General features: G+C 43.4%; 1 protein-coding gene across 4 annotated transcripts in view; it reads right to left on the bottom strand.

Moving 5' to 3' along the window:
• The window catches only part of LOC122715856 (fibroblast growth factor 17-like), an 84987-nt gene that overhangs the window by 12733 nt on the left and 45435 nt on the right, over window positions 1-26819 (bottom strand). For all 4 annotated transcript variants that reach the window (XM_043938382.1, XM_043938381.1, XM_043938384.1 and 1 more), the window contains exon 2: window positions 1032-1077. In XM_043938382.1, the coding sequence (XP_043794317.1) occupies window positions 1032-1077 (46 nt within the window). The remainder of the gene's footprint in view (window positions 1-1031; window positions 1078-26819) is intronic.

Genomic DNA, 26819 nt, shown 5'->3' with positions numbered 1-26819 from the left:
AAAAAAAAAAAAAAAAAGAAAAGAAACTTATACCGATCGATATGACGTGCTCGAGCTGGAAAGTTCAAGTACGGAGGAGGACTTAGTAGGAAAGAAAAGTTTGCCGCATAATTTAGTCCACGAGGCTGGAAACAGGGCATTAAAACGAGAACAGATGTACAGATAGCCTCGTTTCTCGTGCGAAATGGAGACCCAAATTGCAAGGTAAATACACATCGTACCGAATGAAAAATGTGTATAAGCGTTGAAATCGCGCTGGTATTTCGTAGAAAACCGGCCCGAGATCCAAGAGACGAAAAAGTTCGAAAGGAAATCATCGACGAGGAGACGAGGGGAGTGGCTCCTCCTTATCAATTCATATTAAAACGTAATCGTCGATCGGTGTAATAACAAGGAGCTGGTGGCACGCGATTCGGGGAAAAGGTTCGCCCCTCTTTCGTGCAACGGGTATCTTCGATCTGACCTAGTCACTAGGTTCACGTACAAAGAGCTGGCACGTATCCGTCGAATAAGTATGCAAGTTTACGGATTCCGCACGAACGTGGCCAAAGCCCTCGTTCAAATTTTACACGGCTCGTTAGAGGCAACGTATCTAGGGCAGCAGTATTTCCCTTAAACTATGAACATACAGCGAAAACACTGCTGGCACTTCTCGAATTCTTTTTTGAATATGATTCTGGAACAATCGTATCTCCCCTCGTATACAGATGTAATATGCGGGATATATTCACCGTGGAATTATTTTTATATCCAGGATATCGATAGTTTCGTTGATAAACGGCATCTGTATATCCCTTGTTTCGAACATGCTTTCCTTTTTTTCCCTCTTCGAGAATTTTTATCGGATAACACGAATACGGAAAAGAAGTTTCCAATATTATGTATCTTTTATTTTTATGCGATAAAAGTAATAATAGTTGGTTGAACTTTCGTTAAAAAAAGAAGGAAGAAAGAAAGAAAGAAAGAAAGAAGGAAGGAAAGAAAAATAAAAAGTTTAAAAATATAAAGTTGTTTTTGAAAACGTCACTTACCATCAGGAGGCACAAAATCTTCGCTAAAACGGCAAGCTGTGGTAACCTGCAACAAACGAAGAATACATCCCCGTTAATTATCGCTTTTCTTCGTCTCAAATGGTAAACGAGTAAGAATTATTATTAAATCTACGACTGGCGGCACTCGTTGTTGCATCCGCGATATTTCGATTCGTGCCGCGCAATTTAATCGTTCGCGATCCCCGCCAAGTGATTTATCGTATGCAAATAAATTTCTCCTGATTACGGTGTATCCACCACCCATAGGAGGTTGCTGTTAGTGCTAGTAGAAATTGAAAATATAGGATAATATAGTAACGGAGCGCGTCTGACAGATAAGGAAAACGTATGTGTACGAGATAATTAGCGGTACGACTAAATTACAGAGGACAGAATTGTAGGCTACAGCTAGCTTCGCAATTCAATCTTTCTTCCGAGGAAGGCAGTAATTAATATTTCTTTGGTCTCGACGAGACGTCTAAAACGCTGCCCTCTCCCTCCTTATACATACAGATGTAATTTGTATATTTCTTTTATGACGCGCGTTTGACAGGCAACACTGTAGTAATAACTTTTATACCCGAACGCATAGGGTGGCTGCTAATCGGATCAAAAGAGCGACGCGTCGTCGTTGAATTCGTGAAATTGATTCGAATGAATATACGAAATAACTCGTCAATTTTCCTACGTTTCTTACGCACTGTCGCAACGACACTCAACATTTTGCCCACTTCGAATACGAATATCTCGAGAACAGAGTAAACACACGATCACCCGGAAGCATCGTATAATTTCGCATCAATGGCTGCGTTATCGGTTTAATAAAGACTCGGTTTCACTTTCCACGGTCTATAAACTTTCTCGTTGATCGCTCGTCGTCCTGGAACGTGGTGCGTATTTAATCGAGAATCAACGATTCGATTGCGTCGCGTCGATCGATTATATTATTTCTACCTTTTATCTTTATTACATCGGATTTACAAAAGGAGGAAATTAGGAAAACGGTATATTTACGTATATATATATATATATATTAAATTTAACGGCGAAGATTGGGGGCGCGGGTCGTAAATAATAAGCAAGAGTTGCACACGAGATACATGTGGTGAGCCACTGGAAGGAGTTGCGTAATGCGAATGCATCTCGTATTACAGAGAACACAGGTGACCGGCGAGTGGAGCGGCAGCAATCGCGTCGCCAATTCGCTCGTTTTAATTCGGTCGAGCGGGTCGATCGGTTGGCGATCGAGAGACGAGCGGGGATGGACCGAAAAAACCTTTCGTTTCGCCATCATCCCGCCCACCTCGCTCCAATAAAATCCACGATTTGCGCCCCGAGAAAATTCCATTGCCACGCCAATGCCGTTAAACCGTTTACTTTATTTTCCCCGCGTTCACTGAATCTTCGTAGAAAACGATAGTAAACCCTTCTATCCGATTGCCCGCCAACCGTTACCTCTCCACACTCGATGCAAGTAATTTCATTTTCTTGGAAACCTTTTTTTTCGTGAGATGCATCTTCTTACGATACGCGATTGAAAATCGCTCGATACGACGAAGAGGATTCGTCTCTCGAGCAAAGAAGAGTGAAAGAGTATGGTCGAAATATCTTCGAGAATACGTATTTATTGAGAGAGAGAATTTAATCCGTTCTCAAATTATAAATATACAGACATTAAGTAATTAAAATCGAAACTCGTTATATCGAGTCGTAACGCGTGGAGCGTGGTCGACTCGAGTTTCGTCGTGGTTTAATTGCGACTACTACATCGCCTCGGAAACTTAAAAACGAGCGCGTTTCGAGCCGAACGAAAAACGTATATCTCGTTTGCAAACAATTTGTCGTAAATTGTTATGCGAATTCGTGAAAATGTTTTAAAAATATGACGAAATAAAATGTGAAAGTACGATAAATGATATTTATTATCGCGAATATCAACATTTGGAATCGATGCGGAGGAATGCGAATATAAAAAGACGATGCGGCGAAAAAGAAAAATTTGACATTCACGAACCGTCCACTCGTGAAATACCTAATTCGAGTTATCGAAAAAATCGGAATTTTTTCAAAGCTTTCTATCCAAAGTGTTTGCGAGTCTTTTCTTCTTCTTTTTTTTTTCTTTCTTTGTTTCCTTACTTGTCGCGATATCGGGTTCGCATTAATTGCAACATTATCAACGTTTTCGCTGACAGCGCAGCGTTAACCCATCTTATTTTTAACGAGCATGGATCGAGACGCGTGTAAAAGAATATATATACTTCTCGCCGTGTTTCTATAAGCGACGATAATCCGTGACATCGTAAGGTGTGGGATACATTAATATTGAAATTTCTCAGCGGAGAGATTACGTAACGGAGAAAATGTTAAAACCGTTGGGCATCTGATTGGTAGCGGGGCGGAAGGGGGTGCTAACACGAGGAAAATTTCTAACAGCGTAGACCACGCGGCACCAGTCGCGATAAACAGCGGCACGCTCTCCGTGAAAAATCCAGTATTTCCAGTATTTCTGGTATCTCGAGGAGAAGAATCGTCGAGGCCGAACGCAAAGGTGGGTCTTCGGGGCGATTCCGCCATTACGTACGAATGCACTTGCATGACGCGCGTCACGAGATTCGAGGCATCCCGTTGAAACGACACGCGCAACCGCCATCTTCCATCCAAATTTTCTCCTCTCTAATAATAATTTTAAATCGATCCGACGAAATCGATCGTGGAGGAAAACTTAATCGTCGATAATTCGTGAGAGAACAGGGAATAGGAATGGGGAATTGCGGTTGGTAATAATTTTAAATCTGTCATAACTCACCAAATCGCCTTAAACATATCTGCGCGTCACCACTCCGAAGCGTGGTCATCTCAATCCATGCGCTAAGTAAGAAGAATCGTGACACTGATCCGACGTAAACGCTGAAATATTTTCTTTCGATCGCGTATCCAGCAAATCACCGAACCAAACCAACTTTTTATTAGATTTGTAAAGGAGTCGATAGAATTTACGGCCGATAAATTTCACACCGTAGAATAACGTTCGTCCGATTAACGACGCGTTAAACGTTTAGACGCGGCGAACGTTTTCGAAACACCTTTTTAAACGTAATAAAAAAGGAATGGTGAGAAGAAAAACGGGTCGTAACTGCTACACCACTCCGCGGCGCGGCGATATCGATTCGGGAAATCCAATCGATAAATTCGGCGATGCTCCAACGAATTCTTCTACTTAGATATATTCGAGATTCCCTGAGAATTAATCGGGATTACGTCATATCGAAGTCAGTCGTGACGATTAAACGATTCGAGGCAAAGCCGTGCGTATCTTGGTGCGAAGCGATGGAACCCTTCGTCGAAACGGAGGGTTAAAAAACGGACGAAAGACGCGTCGCGACTAGATCGATTACGACTAGAAAATTGAACTTGAACTCGGTGGAAGGCGTTCAGGCGGAAACGGACGAGATCGAATTGCGACCACTCGCGCTCGGATACGTTCGACGATCGAGAAAGCGAAGAGGAGGACGAAGAGAGAGTGGCGCGATTTGTTGTCACTGGCGCGAGATCAGCACGATGAATGTTGGCGAGGGTACGTACGATCCGGCGTGACATCCCCGGCCACGTGGGGACTCATCTAAAGGGGATTTTAGTGGGGATATTTGTCGCCTACCGCGTGAAAAACTGCCAACACTTGAATAGGCCCCGGCTCGTCGATGAAAAACGCGGCTACCGACCCGACGCCGATGGCTCTCAGCTGGACACCGCCTGTCGGCTAAATGCCCCGCGTCGATGTCGTGGATCGCCGTCTTTTCATCCACCCCAACATCCAACCGCACCGTCTTGGTGGTCATTCCCTTCATTCAGCCCTTCCATTTCCCCTACGTACGAAACTCGCGCGCGAACTCTAGGCGTGTCTCGCGCCACGACGCGAGTAAAATCGTCGACGTTGAAAAATTAAGGGAGAAGAGGATCGAAAAGATTTTATCGCGGAATAAGATATTATTATATACGGTTTTATATATGTGTGTGTGTGTGTGTATACATATCGCGTATACAACTGCGACTATTTTCCTCGTGAATACTTGGTACACGTTTACCATGACCAACGACGATAATTCCTCAGCTTGTAATTTATTTATTACTTCCATGTAACGCCCTTTAGTCGCACGGATTTCCATTTCGTGACAAATTGATCGGTCCCCGCAATGTGAGCCGTAGCATCGGGAAAAGCGAAGAAAAACACGGACGTCTCTATTGAAGAAACCACGAAATTTACTACCTTTCCAGCAGGCGAGGCGAGGCGAGGCGAGCACGGCTCGTGCTCGCCTCCGGCATCCGACCCACCAAAAACTCACCTGGCGTCGCGTCGACAATGCCGAAACTCCGGAATGTTTCTTAAATAAGCGTGGCAAGTTGCGACAAATCACCGATGTGGCCGACACACGAATTTCAGGAGGCGGCGGTAAATTCTCGTGTCCGATCGTACTTGCGCCGACGCGCGCCGCGTTTCAACGTCGACGAGTAACGCGATTGATCGGACCTCTATAAATTCCACCGCTGAAAGCCCACCACAAATCATTCGTCCAGACTCAATTTGCGAGCCGAGATCGGATATCGTTCGTCGATTCGTCGTCGATCGTGACAGATTCTCGATATCCGACGTCGCCTAGGGGAAAACTGGGTTGCAACGCTTCCCCCCCCCCCTTTCCAAAGTTTCTATAATTTTTTTCCAAATTCGAGAAACGCGAACGTTATCGCTAGGATACGTGTCGCGTCGTAAAACTCTAATCTCTTTGGCTCGAAAGGGTCTTAAAGTCTTTTGACGCTCGAATTTATCACTCTCTCTCTCTCTCTCTTTTTTCTTCTTCTTTTTTACCACGAAACATTCTAGTTTTTTTTACGATCAACGCGTTTCTTCTTTTCGTTACATTTAAGTATCACGATTATCCACGATAAGGATCCACGTTCGACAAACGTAACAAACGTTCCGCGTAATCGTGGATAACGCTTAAATTTGAATTCGACGTTCGAATAAGGCTCCGAAATGTAATATAATAATGGTTGCGAAACATGACTAATCTCGTCAAATTGTTAGATGACTTGTCTCGAACGATACATCTCGACAACGAGCGTTTGTCATTTTTCCAAAAAAAAATGTTACGCAGGAAATAATTAGTTCCGTGAAACTAATCGAGTCATCCCGACACTTTTCGCGAGATTCGTCGTTTGGTGAATCGAGTCGACGCCAGGTTGCGATAAAGTGACAGAAGAAGTTTTTTCCTTGCGCGGCGCATGCAAATTATCTGGTTGATTGAACCAACCATTTTCCGTTGCACGACGAGAGAACACTCGTGACTGGAGACTGGTGGCAACGTGAAGTGGCAGATAGGCAGCCGTCGACGTAGCGGCCGACGACGAACGGGTTACGTGGAACGGGCAAGGAGGAGACGAGCCACGACCGAGCGCATATCCTGCAACGTTGCGTAGAGGACCGTCCTCGTGCGTCAAGTGTTCCACGGTCGAGAAGACAACCTGGAGCAGGCGGGAGGAAGAAACACGAAGAACGAGAAAAGAGAAGAAGAAGAAGAAGGAGGAGAAGAAGGAGAAGAAGGAGAAGAGACGAGGATGAACGAGTAGAGAGGAGCCACGCGAGAAGAGTATACACGACGTGGTTTTTGCTACGAAGCCGCGACGTTCCGCCGGCGTCACATTCATTCTGACACGCTCCTCGTCACTCTTCTCTCCGCTTTTGCTTTTTTTCCTCTCTTTCTTTCTTTCTTTCTTTCTTTCTTTCTTCTTCCATCACCGATTCGAGAAAACCATTCGTCCGATACTCGACTGACGCAGCGAAGGGGAAACGTATAAATTCGATATAAAAATTGTAAATTTCTCTGTTAATTTTCGAATTTTAATCGATCAAATGCCAACTGGCTCGTGCAATTTCGATAGAAGAAAGAGTTTTCCGAGTTTTCGGTTTTTTCGTAACGCGGCTACGGCCAAACTTTTGTTTTCCCGGATCGAATCCGATCCGAGTATAGTTTTATTGGCCACGTAATTCCCGCGTCGCTTCTTTCAATCCCTGCCGTATATTTTTTCACGGTTGGTGTCACCAGAAATAGCCGGCGATGAATCACCGGGAAACGGGATCTTTTACCCCGTCGATCAAGTACCATCGAGCTGTTCCCCGCATTCCTGCCGTTTTACTTAAGGTCTACTTAAAAGGGTTGGATAGCCCGAAGGCTCTTAGGGCGGATATCGTGTTCGAACCGAGAGAGAGAGAGACGCGTCCTGCGGGATCATTCATTTACTCGGCTCGTCTCGTTCGTTAAGCGAGCGCCAGTTAAGAAGGCCACGGTTAATTGAGTTTTAGGAATTCATTTGGTCGCCGATAACCTGCCGGTGGCCTTCTCTGTTCGCGTCCAAACGTCTGGGAATTTCCAACCAACCACGTATATCTCTCGTTGGACGAAACGCGCCCTAATCCGGACCCTAGCTTGGACCGATTAAAAACCGACTTATCCCTAGGCTAGTTTTAAGCGCGTCGAATTTTCTGGAAGGATTAATTCGCTAAAAAAAAAAAAAAAGAAGAAGAAGAAGAAACGAATGTAACGAACGATGAAAGACATAGACATCTAATGCCATCTACACATAATGTCGTTCACCTAGCGACAATGAATGCTCGGCTTTTTATACGTAGAAAAAAGTAGCGGAGCAATTCGTGCAATGGCATATCGCTTGAACTCATTAGCCGGTTAGCGCGAATATGATTCATCTACGATCGCGACAAAAGGGGCACGAAACTCCCGTTCCGAGAGTGACGTCAACGATGCGGCCGCGTCGATATTAATATTACAATCGTGATTGTCGCGTTACTCTGATGAACCACGCTCTACGTTACGACGCTTGTCGAACGAACATTCGAAACGAAGTAAAGGTAGTAAAGCGGTAAAGTAATTTAAATTTACACCTTGTACAATCGAAGTCTACGGAATAGATAACGCGCGTATCTTCTCTTCCTCAACTTGCTGACAACTGAAACGACAACTGTTTTAACAGGTAGTTTTAGAAACGTCAAGGATCAGGAATTAACGTTGCACGAGCGAGAGCAAGAGAGCGTGGACGAAAAGTGTAAGAGCGAGGAACAAGGTGGCGAGTATTAAGTTGGGTAAACATTGTCATATTTTCGCGAATATGTTTCTCTTTCATTAGCTTCGAGCCGGTCTTCTTTGGCTCGGCGCACCGCTTCTATTTGCAGAGAAAGATCTAAAATTACGCGAAAATCGTTAGCGGGACTAGCAAGTGGTCCACCGATTTATTCAGGCAAATGGAACGAAAGGGAATAACGCTCTCGAGGTAAATCATTCATCTGGTGCATCGACCCCATTGTTTACCCCCGAACATCACGTACACCGTTTCCAAAGTATTCGTCCACGCTCGTTGTCGACTTTCCTATCTCGAGAAAAGTCGAACTCGACCTCGGCATCGATCTACGAGATAGCGAATGAAACTAGAAATGAAAATAGAGAGAGAGAGAGAGAGAGAGAGATATCCGGATACTTCGCGACTATCTCGTTATTTATCGTATTTATCGTAGCGTGGAATAAACGCTGGCGTGAATTTTCATCGCGAAGAAGAGAAAGAAGAAGAAGAAGAAGAAGCAACAATAGCGTGCCAATCATGAAAACATTGTTCGCGGTTGAAAATGGGAGCCGTTTCACATCGAAGCAAGGTGAAAAGAAAGTTTTTATCTCCCGGAGAAGTTATCGCGGTTCGTTCTGGCTCGTCCACGCGGGCATTTGTTGTTCGGCCCTGTAATCTCTAATGGACTCTATGGGCATTTAAATAACCATCTCGCCCACCCACCATCACTTAACTCTCTCTCTCTCTCTCTCTCTTTCTCTCTCTCTCCGTCTTTTCCCCGAACCCTCTCGCTATCTGTATACACCGTACGCTCCGAAGACGACACCGAGACAACTGCTCCTCTCCCGGCCTTTCCATTTTTTTACCGTTACGACCGCCCCGACACCGGTGCTTACCATTATTTGCCTTCGTCCTACGTGTCGTCTTCACGAAACATTCACACAATCGGCGAAAGACAGCTCCGTCCGTCGCTCCTCCGACTCCTCCGACTCCTCCGTCGGAGTATCGACCGCGAAGGGGAGAGGAGGAAAAAAAGAAGAGGAGGAAGGAACGATTCGGTTCGAGATCGGGGCGAGACGTAGGAAATTGGACGATACGACGCGGCGACGAGTAGCAGCGTTCTCCTCGATAAAATCAATGTCGAGAAAGCCGCAATTCCTTCTTCATACGTAATATCGACGATGACTCAGTCGAGTTAGTCATACGAAACTGGGAGCCGACGAATCCGCATAAGAGCCGGTGCACTTTTAGGGCACTCTCCTGGCAACCCGAGCCAACGAACCGAACTTCGAAGCCGGGCTATCGATTCGCCGCCCGATATCGTGCCGATTACCGCCACTTGGCAAATTCTTCCGAAGAGAAGATTCGATCGGGAGAGGACGTATTTATTTTAATCCGTACGTAACGAGATTTGTCCGTTATAACGATCGTAAACGAAGTTTGACACACGTTTGAAAAACGCGCGGTGAATTCTATTCGCTCGAGCGGATATTATTTTCGGATCGCTTACGTGTCGAGAAAAGCATTCGTACGACGTAACGAACGTTTAAGAATTTCCGATAACACGGAAGCGTGGGAGTGTATACGCGGAGATAAGCTCGCTGGAATTTGCGTAATCGTAATTTTAGGAATTTCGTAGAAATCGGTCCCTCTCTCTCTCTCAAAAAAAAAAAAGAAAAGAATTTTAACATCGCTTCGCGCATCGTCCGCGATAGCGACGTTGCTCAACGTGACCAATAATGCGGATAATCCGATGTTTACTTAACCCAGAAAAGGGTTGCGATATCGGAATCGTTATCATCGATATTATTCTCGATCGATGGTTCTCGATCGTGAATTAGCGATAACTATTAATCGATATCGCTTCGAATTCGATTCTAACACGAAATACATATTTTCTAGAAAATAAGGCAGTAGCGAGAGATCGATCTCTCGAAACAAAAACAGGCTATTCTTCGTTCGACCTAATTGCAACATGAGCGACACACCGTTTTTCAAAGAATTCGTCGTTTTATCTTCCACCAACGATTCGTACGAATTATTTTTAGACTAGGTAATTGGCTGGCGATTTCCACCGAATAACGATAGATGAGAGAGATAAAGAGAGAGAAAGAGAAGTATGTTGGGAAGCGTGTTTAGAGCGGAACCAGTTGAGAGACGGATGTAGTCTTATGCAAGTACGGTTGTCAGGTGAAGCAAACGATCCGTTCGTAGCAGGAGGGACTTCGTCATGGCCGAGTGATATCCAATCGGGAAACACAGTCGCAGAGAACGCAGTATCCGATTCGAGGTATCCGCTGTTGCTAATTAGCGCTGATAGCGTCGATAATCTGAGAAATGATTTAAACGGTCTGATATAATATAGTCGTGATATTAACAATATTAATAATGTAACTTTAACGCGATATTATTTCTTTCCCAATAATTTTCCCGATAATTTACATCGAATTTCTCTCCACCCGGTATATCCTTCTTTCGAACGAGAGAAAATTATTGCAGGCCAATTAATGCAAAACGATGTCGGTGGTCCGACATTATTTCTTAATTAGCTTCCGGATGCGTGAAACAGAAAAATAATCTTTCGATCCCTTTTTATCGATCGGCGAACGTCACAACTCCCCAAAGGGAATTTGAAACAAGGTTTTCTTGTTCGAATAACGAAAGAAAGAATATTCGAGTTACGAATATTCGAATTATCGTTCCCGGTATAACATTTAATTTAATTTTCTCGATTTCGATCCCACACAATTTTTGCCTGAATCAATATTGATCCTCGTTTGTTCGATAAAAAAAAAAAGTGCTAAAATCCGATATCTTTTCCCGTCGTCGTATCAATTCCCAATTATTATGATACGCGTAATATAAGAAGAAATATTCAAAGATCGCTTCTCCCGAAAACATCGACACCTCGCACTTGCTAATCGAGATGGAAATCTCATGGGAGAAAAAAATTCTCTTTCTCGATAAAAATAGCTCGTGTCTCCGCGTAAGAAAACGCGGCAAATAAATTTATCGATTTCGAGTAAAATTTGTTAAATTCATTATGACGCTACGTCTAAAAGACGGGTTCCATCGAATTCGCGGTGTTTTTTACATCACACGGAAAATCGTATCACGCGCATCAAAATTACGAAATCGTTGGGTTCGTTTACGAGACGCGGTTCGAAAACGAATACAAGTAGATAACGGTCGCACTAGTCAGACGTACTAGCCCGACTTCGCCACTTTCTCCATCCCGTAACGACTGTGCCGTTACACTTGCGAAGTGGAAGTTCCTTCTCCAAACCGACGTCACATCGAGACTCGTTCCTTATCGCTAATCGTTCGAATAATAATAGAAAATAATAAGCGAGGGGGAAAGGCTCGTCGCGTAAAACTCGATACGTGCCCATCGATATTACGTACTCGTAATACTCGTTTGTTAAAAATAAAGTTAAGCGAAATAAAGTCGTTGAAACGATTTGGAGAGAAATATTGGAGAGAAGCGCGGCCGTCCATCGACTCGGTTCGTCTTAGGAGAAAAATAGAAAATATATTTTGACCGGCGCGATGGAGGCGGTTTTTCCAAGAGGTTGCGATTGGGTGGCGAACTTTTATCGACGTCGGTGAGAGCACGGCCGCGCTCATATCCTATCGAGCCAGTGCGCGACCTGGGTATTACCTACACAAATACTGGCAGCCGTTCGATCGAGGTACTTTTGTTTTTACGACTTTACGAGCCGTATCGCCGATTGCTCCGTTTGTTCAGGTTCAACGATCGCCACCAGGATTCCAAACGCGGTTCATCGTCGTCGTCGTCTTCGAACTCGCGGGGTCTTCGATCGAATCCACCCTCGATACGATTCTCCTTCCTCCTTCTTCTTCTCGCAGAAGTCTCGTGGTGGCGGACGAGGAAACTTAAGCCATTAGAGTCCTCGATTGGTTCGATAGAACGGTCTATCTTGCGCGGTCGACAAATTTACGAATACACCGTTTCCAGAAGGAAGTGGTGAGATCGGGCGAGATATTAGAGCCGAACGATGACAAACTTTCTTTTCGTCGATCGATCGGAAAATATAACGTAATTTCCAGACGAGAAGAAGAGAGGGACAGAATTTTCCTCTTCGTGAAACAACCCGATCAAAGCATTTCGAGGAAAATTCGGGAATCGAGTTCCCTGTTATTTACAAGCATCTCGCTCCGATTCGAGAATTTGTACGTACGCGCGATACGATCGGTCGGCCTCTCTGTACGTACCGTGTTACCGTATCCCAGATACACGCGCGAGTAGTAGTCGTACAAGCGTATCGGTACACACCCTCCGATAACCGCAAACATTGTGTCATTGTCACGAGAGCACGCGTAGTATCGCATGTAGGCAGACGCCGCCAGCCCGTCCGCTCGATGAATTATACATCGTGAATGTTTTCGGCCTCGAATTTGCATCGGCCGAACGGCTACCGCCTGCTATTCTTAGCCGTGGGACACCCTTTCTCCCTTCTCCCTTCATCGCCCTCCCTTCCTCCTCTTCTTCCGTTTATTGGACGTGGAAAAAGCGAGAGGCTCATAGTCGTCGTCGTCGTTGTCGTCGTCGTCGTCGTCGTAGTCGTCGTAGTCGTCGTAGTCGTCGTCGTAGTCGTCGTCGCCTCCTCCTCTCCGCTCCCTCCTTCTCCCTCGGTCCCAAAAAAGAAGAAGGGAAAGAAGGGGCAAGATGTACGACCTTATGGACCGGCCATCGTTTCTAGCTGTATGGTAAATCGCTCGCTCCCGCTACGTGCGGCGATCCGATGCGATCTCGATGAAACTAGAAATTAATTATCCACGGTCGCGTGTCTACCAGCCTGAATTAACGAGCCGAATTTCTCCAGAAAGGCCTTACCTTGAAGGACGGGGGATGATGTCGTGATCCCCCGCCCGTATCAACTCGGTAAAATTAGATCCTCCGTTCTTCCGACGGAACGACGGAGAGATGTGGAAATTGGCCAGAGATGAATTCGCACGATCGAATTCATTTGCAATATCATTGTTGAAAAAAAAAAAAATAACCGTATTATTATTGTTATTGTTATTATTATTATTATTATTATTGTTATTATTATTATTATTATTATTATTATTATTATTATTAGTTCGCGTATCTCGAGCTCCCTTCGGGAATTTGCTTTTATCTACAAATTCGAATCGCGAAGTGCGTATTGAATCACGGGCGATGTTTCGAAGGCATCGCAGCGCTTCCACTGGGAGGGGAGGGGGGCGATAACAACGTTTACGATACGTCGCGCGAGTCGGAATGCGCGAAACAGGAGACTTGGAGTGTCTGCGAACGGAAGTTTAAGGAATGGAACCCCTTGTTCTGGCGTCTTTCTCGCGAACAACGGGTACAGGGAGGGAGAAAGAGAGGACGCTTATCGCGAGACACGCGCGATAATAAACGTTTGGTTTACGAGCGTGGAAAGTAAGTAAGTAAGCGAGCGAGCGAGTGAGTGAGTGAGTGAGCAGATAGCTCCGCAACGAGTAAACGAAAGGGCGAGGAAACGGGAGGAGAGGATAAAAATGGGACGGGTTGCGAGAAGGGTTGCGCTGAGACGCGACTCGCGTCGCCGTTTGTTTTGCACGCGCCGCCGGAAACGAAGCTCCCCTCTCCNCCCCCCCCCCCCGCCCGATGAAAGGGAGGAGTTACGATCGGTACTCGAGTTGGGGAAAAGAGATTGGCAACCGCGCCCGCCGCCCGTGTAACGCGATTCGGATCGATATCGCATTAATTGCATGCCTTACCGATTGTGCATTCGCGGTTTTAGTAGGAGGGTCGTCGGTGACGCAAGCTCATTCTCCTTCGATTTTTTTCCAAAAATCTTTTTTCTCCTCCTCGCCTCGATTACTCTCTCGAAGATCTTAAACGATCGACGCGACACGTTTCTTTTTCCTCCCTCTCTCTCTCTCTCTCTCTTCGCCAATTTTCCAACGGAGAACGTGATTCTGAGGAGTCCCTCCCTCGCGAGCGAGAGAACAAAGAAACGCGGCGCGTAATCGGTGCAAAGGAGCGGCAAATAGTTAATGCGCGAGCACTAAACCGCGAACGTGGTAGAAAGTGAAGGAAAAAGGAAATCGTGCGGCGTCTCGAATAGAGACAATCGTTGGGCGATACCGAGAGGACGAAGGACAAAGAAAGAAAGAGACAGAGAGAGAGAGAGAGAGAGAAGAGAAAGAGAAACGCGAAAGGGGAGTAAAAAGGCAGACGCGCGTCAGACACGCTATAGCGACGCCCCCGTTGTAAATTAGCTCGCAGGAGGTGAACGGCGCGCAGGTAACTCGTACGACACAGACAAAGCGGAAGAAAAAGAAGAGGAGAGGAGAGAAAGGAACCGCGAGCGGCGGAGCGAAATGTAATTGTGCGCGCGTCGTCCGAACGGGTCGAGAGGGGTCCCCTCCCCGGCCGACTAATTAAGAGCTCAGGCTAATTCAATTATAATTTATACCTCGAAGGGCGAACCTCTTTGGAGCGGATCCTCTCTTCTCACCGGCTCCTAGCTACGAGCGATCAATTATACGCGGCTAAACGCCACATGTCCACCGAGTATAATAATTTACAACGATTTCGACCTTTCGTCGGCCTTTCGCTGGTCGAGCGGCGTCCACGGGGGATGAACGAGATCACGAGCGAGATCACGAGGGAGGAGAGACGTCTACTAGAGGTAGATCGAGACGTTCTAGGTTATTCGTTTCGAGTGCATCCGCCCATCGAGCATCGCCGTCTTCCACGACCCTCTTCCTCTCCTGTCCTTCTCGCCATTTCCAAAGCCACGTTTTTCTCCTCGTCGCGGTTGTTGCGGCCGCCAAAGAGAAACCACGAGAGAGAGAGAGAGACGAAATCACACGCGTCGTGTGGGCGAGATGCACTTAGGGTGACGCGTCCTTGAGATTCCGAGATACGCTTAGAAATCGGTATTGTACACACAGCGTACGATGAAATATTTCTACACCTTCGCGTCAAGGACTTTAACCGTACCATTGGCTGTCAGAAGAGGTCTGCGTAATTGCGTTGACTATTCGTTGACCTGAATCGAACGAAACGCTCGTAATTGATCGCTTCGATTTATCGATTCGAAGAATGGAACGGAGTTTCCATCGATCGATCGTTGCGTTTAAGTTAATTAAACGCCTTCCCTTTTCTCCTCTCCGATCTCCGTCTCGCGGTAAAAATTATTTTTCCAATTTTTCCACTTTCCAAAACGATTTCCCATCAATCCGACGATTATGTAGACGCAGCGGAATTCAAGAATTATTTATCAATCGTACGAAACTATTCGGTGAATAATAATTTCTCCGGTTGAAACTTGTCCGACCGTTCGTGTGGGAAACACTTTTAATTAAACACAGGCGAATGTGAAACACGTTTCGAAACACGATGGGTAAACTAGTACCTCGATCGTCCAATCAAAATTTCCCGTGATCGCGGTGAAACGGGTCCGCTCGTTTCGTAACGATCGATTAAAATTCCATCGGTTAAAAACCGGCAACAAAATGTCCCTACAAAATCGATGAACGACACCCGCGTACACTTGTTGTACGCGTGCTAGCTCCTGCTGCTTTTTATCGCCTCTTCGATCCAACCTAGGCGCAACGACCCGATCCATGTTTTCCTCGATCGTGTACGAATTCTTTCGTGAAGAGGAACAAACGGACGCGTGGCTCTGATCGTCGGGCCAAATATGATAGGTATGATACGGCGCGATCGAAACCGTTCCGTCGTCGAAAATGCAAATTAGGAGAAAGCTTTGGTTCGCGCGCGAAATAAGGATTCGCAGAAGTTGGCGAGTCGCGTGACTCGCGTGCATCCATCAACGATTCCGGGTTCTGCCAACGTTCGTGCACGAGCACGCCACATTGTGTCGGAACACAAATTTTATAACCTTATCCGTTAACGCGATCGATTCGCGAACATTATATTTACAAGTCAATTTCACATCTGTTCACAATAACTTTGTTTATTAACCGAATATCTATTAATCGTTTCATTGTTTCTTATACATATAACCTTTTTTTTTTATTCCATGAATGGAATCACGAGCACACCACATTGTGTCGAAACACAAATTTTATAACCTTAACGCGATCGATTCGCGAACCTTATATTTATAAGTCAATTTCACATCTGTTCCCAATAACTTTGTTTATTAACCGAATATCTATTAATCGTTTCGTTGTTTCTTATATATATACGATATAACCTTTTTCTTTTATTCCATGAATGGAATCACGAGCACACCACATTGTGTCGGAAAATTTTATAACCTTAACGCGATCGATTCGCGAATTTTATATTTACAAGTTCACATCTGTTCCCAATAACTTTGTTTATTAACCAAATATCTGTTAATCGTTTTATTGTTTCTTATATATACGATATAATCTTTTTGTTTTTATTCCATGAATGGAATCACGAAGTCGGTTTTTCTGCCAGCGTACGTGCACGAGCCAGATTGTGTCGGAACACAAATTTTATAACCTTAACGCGATCGATTCTTACTTTATATTTACAAGTCAATTCCACATCTGTTCCCAATAACTTTGTTTATTAACCGAATATTTGTTAATCGTTTCATTGTTTCTTATATATACGATATAACTTCTTTTTTTTTTATTCCACGGATATCATCGATAAATGGAATTACGAGGTCGATTTTTCTGCCAGCGTACGTGCACGAGCACGCTACATTGTGTCGGAACACAAATTTTATAACCTTAACGCGATCGATTCGCTTATATTTACAACTCAATTCCACATCTGTTCCCAATAACTTTGTTTATTAACCAAATATTTGTTAATCGTTTCATTGTTTCTCGTGTATGCGATATAACCTTTTTTTCCACGAATATCATCGATACCGTGAATGGAATCACGAGGTCGGTTTACAAATTATTCCGCGAAAGAATGAAAATAAAAATCGATAAAAATCCGCGTTTAAAAATTTCTCTGCCGGTGTATCGCGCGATAAACTGGCAACTGCTTTCAATAGAAATTACGCAATGTACGATACGAGTGTCCATCTCTCCGCGAGAATGTTTACCAACCGAATAAAACATCGCGATCGATCTAATGTTTCGCGCAATTACGACACGTTCGATATCGAAGAAATGCATCCGAATAAGAAGAAAATAGAAAAATTTCCTGTTCTTCCCTTCTCTTATCTCCAACCTTATCATCGATACAGCGAAACGAATTCCTTTTCCGTTATTCGTTACAATAAAAATTCTTACTACAGTTATTCGTACTACAATAAAAATTCTTCGTCTCGTTTATTTTTTTTTTTTTTTCGTGATCGCGAGAAGAGAGAGGATCGTTTCTTCTATCGAAAAAGCGATGAGGAGGATGGCGATAAACGGTCGTGTTTCGTGGATAGCGAAAGCGGAAATGCAAAGACGGGGAACTTCGACGCGGCCCTTTCGAAACGAGCGGTGAACAACGAAGAAGAAGAAGAAGAACTCGGGGCACAGTGACCGCGAGTCTAGACGTTGACAAGGGGAGAAGCAAAGAGAACAGAAAAGATGTGCTTCGTGTTCCCTCTATAAATACATTTACCTTGTTTGCGGAGCACTTGTAGTTGGCGGCTTGTATTCGTGGAATGCGACTCACCTCGTGTTTCGATCGGTTTTCTCCCGAGGGACACGCGGTAAAATTTGGTCGAGAAGAACGTCGCTCGAGAGTTTCGAGGCGACCGTTTCTTACCACATATGTATATATATACATATATATATATGTTTATGTGTATTGGTAAGCGTCTCACAGTTATTAACCTAATTTCAAATTTCTCGTCCGTCCCGAGGAATATATATATCGCCGTTTTGGGAAAGTCTCGTTCGGCAAATGCTCTCGTTTCGTCGTTCACGCACCATCGTTCGATCGTATTTACCCACAATGGAGGCAATAGATTAGATTGCCATCGAATGCACGCTAAGCATGCGCGAATATTATTGTTCGCAATATCTCAATCGTATTTCTTCGTGGACTATCTACGAATCGACCAATGTCTTTATATATGTATATATGTATATAAAGATATCGATAATTAAGTTTTCAAGTATTAATTTGTGGTATTATTATTATAGGATCGAAGGCAAGCTTTTTCGAAAAAAAACTTTCTTTCCGAGTTAAAGCGCTCGTTAAATTTCGTAATAAAAACGACCATGGAACAGCAATATTATTGATCGATCACGCGGTATATGACAAACTTTATCGTCACGCACGATTTTGCGTCTCGAAAAATCTAAGCATTCTCCGTTTCTATTGGAATTTTTATGGCCCCTACGTATACCGTACAGAAATTTGATTATAAAATTTATAGATCTCGTTACTATAACTTAGGAATGTTATCGTACATTTTATTAACTTTAGTATCATAAACCGGAATGGCAAAAGCTGGCCCTAAAATCGCAATCTGAAACGGTTGGATGATAATTCTAAAAAAGTGGGCGAAAAAAAAAAGTGGGGGGGGGGGGAAAAGAAAAAGAAAAACAAAGAAAAGCAAGTAAAAAGAAGAAAAGAAAAGTGATGTTGCAAAATTAATTGGCGGAATAATTACTCGTAGAAACGTATCTCGTGATATTGAGAAAATAAAAATCGCGTTACATCGCGAATAATGTTATTCATAGCCGAAGACTTATGGTTTCGTTAATGGAGCGGAGAGCAACGAGAGCGAACTGTCCTCGTGCTGCAACGACATATTATACGTTCTTCTGCCGATAATGCCTTTGGTCAATAGTCGTGAAGCTCGAACGACACGCACGTAGACGCACTCAGCAGGGCATATACGAGCTCACAGCCTTCGCGCAATGCTAACAGGCCTTTGCGGAAAAAGTTGGCGCCAAAAATATTTACCGTCCGACGGCCACTATACGTGAGAGTACTTCAACGCGGATAGAGACGCGGAGAGTCATCGAAACTGCGGTTACATCGGCTATTTTTTTCATTTTTCTCATTTTATATTTCTCTTTTCGCTCTTTCATCGGAAATATCATCGTAATAAAGAAACGATCACGGCCACCAATCGAATTCGAAATCGCTTTCTTTTTTTTTTTTTCTTTTTCTTTTCTTTCGCCCCTTCAGAAACTATGCGTGTATCGAACTTGCGCGTCAAGATATAAACTTGTTCGAAAGATCAACACTTTATCGCACATATCTTTGTGAAAAAGATACTATACACTTGGTGTATAGTTTGAAAAAATATCGACACGATTTAAGTTCGATCGAGCGATCTCTGCTTTTTAAAAGTCTTGGAGAACAATAGCGTTAGTGATGTAACTGCAAATGAGAAAAACTTACGTAGATAAACATATTTTCCTCTCGTGCCTCGTGCAAAATAAACTGTCATTAACGATCGGTAAATTTCCAGATGGACATATATATATATATATAATTTCAAAGAACATGATTTATTCGCACAGTCGACGTCTCTTTCGTCGAAATAAAATTCATAAACGGAGATCATCGTTTGGGTGTATCGAAACATGATGTATCGGATTTAATTGAGTTTTAAATAAATACGATATCGGGAGAAGCGCAATTACGATTAAGACGAAATAATTTTTATTATTCGCAAACGATCTGTGCATAATTATAATTTATACATTTGCAATAATCATGTATGACGATAACCATCCATGAAAGTTTGCTCGGCGAAAAAGTATTGGAAAACGTGGCGCATGTTCGATAAAGGCCAATTCGGTACTGTGTATTATTTTCATTCTCCGCGACATATAGACGCCATTGTATTTCCAACCGATAATCTAATCTGATGATAATACTTTGTTCCCTTTGTATGTGTATGTGTGCGTGCGTGCGTGCGTGCGTGCGTGCGTCTTCACGTGGGTGTGCGAATCACGTACGAAACAAAGAAATAAACGAACGAGAAACGATGAAGGTAAATGAGAAATGAGGGGGAAGAAGAGAAGAGAAGATTATAAATTTAAAAGAATGGAGACGAGTAAAATGGATTTTTTTTTTTTTCAAAGGGAAAAAAGAATGGACGATCGAAACGACGTCTACTCTAAATTTAATCGGGCGATGTTTTCGCGAAATCACGCGGTCATCGATCGGTAGTTATGTAAGCGCCATACAATTCTACCCGCTATCGAAACGCGTACACCTACAGTCTTATCGAGATTGCTATCGTGACCGGTAAAAGACAAGTGAGCTTCGTCTGCTAAATGATAGGTCGGGAAGATTATCGTCTGGCTGATAGAAAACTGCCGGATTTAAAAATCTACCGGAGAATATAATAATAGGTACACAAGTATGTACACAAGTCGAATAATACGCGACAAGATATATATATATATATATATTCTTTTTTTCTTTCCAACGATAATACCGTTGTAACGTTTAACTAATTAGTTACCGGTTCTACGTTGTAATTACAAACGTTACGTTACGTATTATCGTTCATCTCGAGCAATAATTAAATTTAACGGTAAATCTTACAAACCTTGAATAAAATTTTACCGGATTTATCGATATCGTTAAAAAAACGTTCGATAATTAATAATACGTTTAAACGTGTTTTCGCGACAAAATAACAACGATTTAAATTTATTACGGTTACCGAACCGAACCGTTTCAAAACACGAAGGAGAAATTTAACGTTATTCGGAACGGAATTGATACGTTTATTCATAAACGAATCGATGCATTTAATCGTTCTCCGTATACGTATAATCGGCCCTATCTTGAGGGGGCAATCATTCTCGATATCGAACAACCTTTACCTTTCGATTCGATGGATGAATTTACCTCGATACAGATCACATAAGTTATATAGGTACACGTAAAAGTGTAGCGTATAAACGTATAGGTGCAGTCCGTTACGCTGCCACGAAAGGTATATCACTGTGCTTTATCGCGGCCATTAAGGAGACATTAAGTCGGTTGTGCCAAGGAGAACAGCTTGACGGGAAGGGTAAAAATGATTTGGTGGTTTCCGTTTCGAGCAACCCCTTTCGTACGCCTACCCGTTACGCTATACCCGCTAATACGATACACGATACGATACACAGACGATACGATTCGATTCGATACGCGTGACAACTATTTTTTTTTTTTTTCTTTCCTTTTTTTTCTTTTCCTTTTTATGCCACACATCTATCTTATCGTTATCTATCGAGTCTATTGTTGGAAAATTCTTGCGTCTTCGCGGCTTATTAATGACGATAATGTGACAATCAAGTCGAGCCGATTATTTAGAATAACATCGATCGCTTTACATTTTTTTCCTTTTTTCTTTCCTTCTTTTTTCGAAGACACGCTCCTCCGCGTATTCGATCGTAAAGAGAAGAAAGTTAACGAAAACACGTTAACCAAGAATGGAATAACGATGCATGCACGTACGGGCACGAGTCGGATGTCGCACGAATCGGATATATATATATATATATATATTTCACAGAAGCAACACGATTATATCGTGTAGCCTAGCCTCGTATAAATCATCAAAGCGATAAACCGTGAAGTAACAATCGCGCGAGTGTGGAGGAATAATGGGAGCACCGTGTCGCGCGAGGGTCGCCGATTCCTAGAAGATCGATCGATTTTGTGCACGTAACGTAACGTAACTAAAACGTGGTACGATACGACGCTCGCGCAATATCCGTTTCTACTTTGGCGAGCGAGATGTCGTTCGAACAAGAAAGGAAGATTCGAGGAAGGTCGAGAAAAATCGGTTGCGTACGTTGGAAAAGAGCGTGTGCGCGCGCCTGCCTGTGTATTTCGAAGTATATCGAAAAATCGAGCGAAATAATATGGGCGAGGGGAGGGGGGCGGAAGAGAGGGAAAGGCGGAGAGCCGAGAGGGCGCATTAACATTCCGAACATAATTCCGACATAAATATCGGCTCGTAAGATATGCAAAGTGTGATCAGCAGAAAATATCCGGCAATTATATTCACTTTGGACGCCGGCCCGGCCGCAACCTAGTTGATATAGCGCCTCGATCGATCGAAACCCTTCGGTAAATCCGTAACGAACGTGTCATTTGCGAAACGGTCACCCTTCCTTCCGCCGTATCGACATCGTCGTAAAAATAGCCGTGAGCTCGATTTTACCTAACGATATCGCGGAAGCGTTTGCGAACCTTCTTCCTAGGAAGAAAACGATGAACTTTTCTGAACCCTTCACTCGTCTTATATGCTCGCGTATGCGTCGGTTTCTTCTCGACTCGAACAAAGATTTTATTGGTTAGGTAGATTAAAGTGTACTCCTCGAGTGTGTAAATATATATATATACGAAATATTAATTATTTTACTCACAACAGATCGAGATTATGAAATTCCTCCTTCTCGAAAATGTAAATATTTTCATTTTCACGTTGCTTTACGTGATGTATCGTATCATTTTCGAAGCTCGTTCAATTTCATTAAGAATAGTTTAAAGATATTTTCAAATATTTTGCGAAAACTCGATCCAACGAGTTTTGCATTAGCAAATAACACGTTTAATTCGCTCAACACCGATATTATTAATACGTTCGATGGATGGAAAAATTAATGAAACATCAAGCCGTATCTAAATTTACGAAATATAGATACGTTCTGTAAAAATAGATTCGACTCGATGAACTCGTCTTCTTTCCTTCGTTATAAAAAAAAAAAGATATTACTTTAGCTCCTTTAGTCCAATTACGAGTACTCGTATCTTTATCGAGGAATTTCACCACGCATTTGTATATACATATCGCGATCCCTTCTTTCATTTTATTAAAAAAAATTCATCGTTCCAACGTGAACAAAGTGAAACGACGTGTTTCAAGTGGAGCAACGTACGCTTTATGAGACGCGCGTAGAAAACTATTTCGTCATTCGTTAATGTAAAACGTATACGAAACGTAATCCAAAGAGAAAAATTACGTATCGTAATTAATGGATGGCGCGATATCGATGCTCGATCCATATCGACGGAGCGTGACGGACTCGGTATAATTATATCGTATCCGAGTTGATCATTGGTGGAAAATATTCGACGAATTTCGGGAGGGGGGGATCGGGTTTCGTTGTCGCGCGTGGAAAAAGAGGGTAGGGGAGAAGATATACGAGGAAGCGCGACGTGGAACGAGGAAAGGCGGCATTGGCCGCCGCATAATAAATAACGAGATTGATCGTCACGCGTGTGGCAATTCCGGTGGATGATGATGGTACGTCGATACTGTTGGCCCGCACACGGTCGGAACGCCTATGATTATCAGTTACAATACTGATATATCGTCGCAGGAGTGATTATTCTCCGATTGAATATGTAATTGCAACCTGGTCGGCGCGAAATAACAGGCCATTAAGCTCGATCCCACGGCCGCTATGCAAGAATATATCTCTTTGTCGACTCTTCCTCTCTCTCTCTCTCTTCCTTTCCTTTTTTCGTCTTTTTTCCATCTTTTTTTCGATCGCTTTAAACGTTATTGTTTCAACGACCTCACGCGAAGATTAATACGAGCCGATCGACGATTGAATTGAAAAATCGATCGAACGAATTTTTCTATCGGTTTTCGAAATGGGGATGGGCAGCTTTGTTATTATCAGTTATATCGTTAAAGCGATACGTCGTCATTAGGATTATTACTCTCCGATTGAACACGTCCGTTAAGTCGTAGCAGTGTGCTACGAAATAAGGGGCCATTAGGCGTTGATCGAGAGTAGAGGCGTGAAATCTTTTTCTCGGCCCTAATCGATCGGGCTATTAAAGCCAATCGAACAACAACAGGTCCGCGAATATCTCGAAACGTAACCTCAAATTTACTCCTCGGCTATTTCTCGGCCTAGGTGGTCTTCCCGCGTAAAACGGTCCAACCGAAATCGTTTCGAGCTAAATCCCAAACTTTATTCCAAATGTCCCCTATTTTCCTTCTACGATTAATCGTTTTTCCTATCCATTTTCCCTGTATTCTCGCAACGATCTTTTACGATGAATAAAAATATATATACACGCGATGATCCGAGTCGCAGCATTGAGCAAGTAGTTTAAGTAAAAAAAAAAAAAAAAAAAAAAGAAAAGTTGAACTTATACACGTTCGATTAATATTTATCGATATGTATGGACGTAGCGGTTGATACACAGTGGATACTTCAGAGGCACTCTGTAACCACGAGTCGAGGCCGCCCGCGTCGTGAACTCAAGATGTTTGTTTGGTTTTCCCACGAAGAATGCCGTGAAGCACACTCGAAACTCGGGGGGACCGTGCACGTCAAGTATCCGACAGTTTCCAAGACTAGATACTTTGATCGTCATCGTTCGCCGTGTCCTGGAATCGAGGTGCAACGAACAAGATACGAAGCAAAGTACCGTAATAACCTAGACCGATCTCCATCATCCTCGCCTCGCGTATAACAGTCAAATAATACAAGTTTGCTAAGCATAATCCGCTCTAACTGTACACACCGTAAAATTCTCGCTAGATTTCGCAATTCTCCATCCTCCTTTCCTTAATTTAATTTTTTTCAATCGATTCGTAACGTAGTTTCTCAGATTCGAGGAATTTTATTTATTTACGAATGTAGGAGTGAAATATCCAGAAGCCACGAAACAGTAAATAAGTTGAATCTATCCGATAATTGAAACAACAATTTCCTCAAACGCTGTTGCCAACGTCTTAAAAATTACAGCCAGGCTGTCTGCTGGTAATACCCCCTGTTATCTACCTACGTGATATTTACAATACCGCTATCTACCTAACAGTTATGCGAATATGAGCATTGCTTTCTGCGATTTTCGTCTCAATACGAGTGTATTATCGTGTTTGAAGTATTATAAAGCTCGGAGGAGACGAAAGATTTGAACGAGCGAGACGCACATCGAAGAAATGCATAGATGTTGCGTACGTATGATATCCACCAAATCGACAAATCTTCAGATATTATTACCCGTTGTGATCGACGAGAAATCACTCGAATTCGACAGTGAATGCGTGAATTTTTTAAACTCGTGAATTTTTTAAACACACCGCGAGAGGTCGACGTCTCCGCAAATCGATATTCCTCGCGACCTTTAAACGCCGCACACATTTCGATTTCTCCTCTCGTTAATAATTCGAACTCTAGTTTAGAAGGAAGAAGAAGAAGAAGAAATAATAAGTCGGCGAGCGAATCGTTGTGCAATTGCCGATAATATCGACAGATAGAACGAATTCCGACATCGATCTTCCTTTAAATATTTAGCTTCTCGATCACTGACCCGTCTCAACGAGATCGCGATTGCAAACGCAATCACTCCGATCACGTGGCTCGTGCGGCTCCGATGCGCCAACCTCGTAACGCCGGCGACGGCAGTTCGATGTAGCTGACCGATCATGCGATACTTACTTTTACCACCGAAACACCGAGATAAGGGCAACCTCTTATCGAAACCCCGTATCGTATTTCCGAGCCGAGACGACTCGTTCGTATCAACGCGCGCTCCTCTATCGCCAGATTTTTACCTCTCTTCTTAATTTTATCTCGACGTGCGCGTTTTAAGTTTCACGAGGAAACCAACAACGCTAGTCCAAGGTTTAATAATATAATAATATATATATATAAAAAAAAAAAAAAAATCTACTTTTCTCGATTTGCTTGAGTTTGTTGAGGAGAGAAACGGATAGTGATAGAAAGCATGGCGGCAACAGATCGTAACAGTGGAATTTTTAGTTCCGTTTGTTGGAGCGAGTTCGATGGCCGGCAAAGGGTTGTGCAGGAAGAGGAGGCTGGGGATGGAAACGCGGACAAAACAACACGCGAGAAACTCGCGACAAGTCAGCGAAAAATAAAGTTTTCGCAGCGGCGGCGCCCGAAAACTTGCGAAAACTGCAAGTATCGCATGGATTCCCAGGTTCTGGGGAGGGTAACTACGTCGTGAAAGTGGGCAGGGGGTGGATACCGATAACCTGAAGCGAAGTCGATGTCCTCTGGGACCCGCGATCGACTCGACAAGTTCGATTTGTAAACAGGACGGTCAATAATGGGGGATTGTTACATCTCGAAGAGTGGAAGTTTTGACCGGTGCCGATGGAAAAATGGGACGAGAACAACGGGATTGCAGGAACTTTGGCATCGAACGATGGTAGCGGAGGTAAAGGTATTTTATCGCGACACGCGTTGTTGTTCAAACGTTATGTTACGCGGCTATGGAATTTTACAAACATCCGTTAGAAAAATATATATATATATATAAGATCACGGAAAGTTTGCCAAAAAAATGTTGACGATGTTGAAAAATTCTCCGTATTTAAAGCATCGAGTTCGAAGAATCGATACGTACCGGTAGTAAATAGTGGAAGGGAAACAACAAACCGATGTAATCTATCTATTTACAATTTTATTTTTCTCGACGATAACAAACGCTTCGATAACTCGACTCCAATTATGGAAAATATATATTTATTAGACAAAATGTTGGAAGAAAAATTGCACACGTACGCTCGAAGAAAAATGCGTAGAAAACAGAGAGAGAGAGAGAGAGAGAGAGAGAGAGAGAGAGAGAGAGAGAGAGAGAGAGATTTATGGTAAGCATTTATTAAAAAAATAAAATCGGTAATCTTGGCTCGGTCGACCTTCTCGTTTCACGTTCGACGTGGCTGTCATCACTGTTGTGGCATCCCATTAAACTTTCACGACATAAAAATTAATTGGTGGCAGGGCAGTCGCTGCACAAGACACTCGTTAGAGGGTCCA

This window comes from Apis laboriosa, unplaced genomic scaffold, assembly GCF_014066325.1.
Source record: "Apis laboriosa isolate Shangri-la unplaced genomic scaffold, ASM1406632v1 scaffold40_cov151, whole genome shotgun sequence".
Lineage (NCBI taxonomy): Eukaryota > Metazoa > Arthropoda > Insecta > Hymenoptera > Apidae > Apis > Apis laboriosa.
The sequence above is the reverse complement of the archived record's forward strand: the minus strand, read 5'-3'. Positions and strand labels throughout refer to the sequence as shown.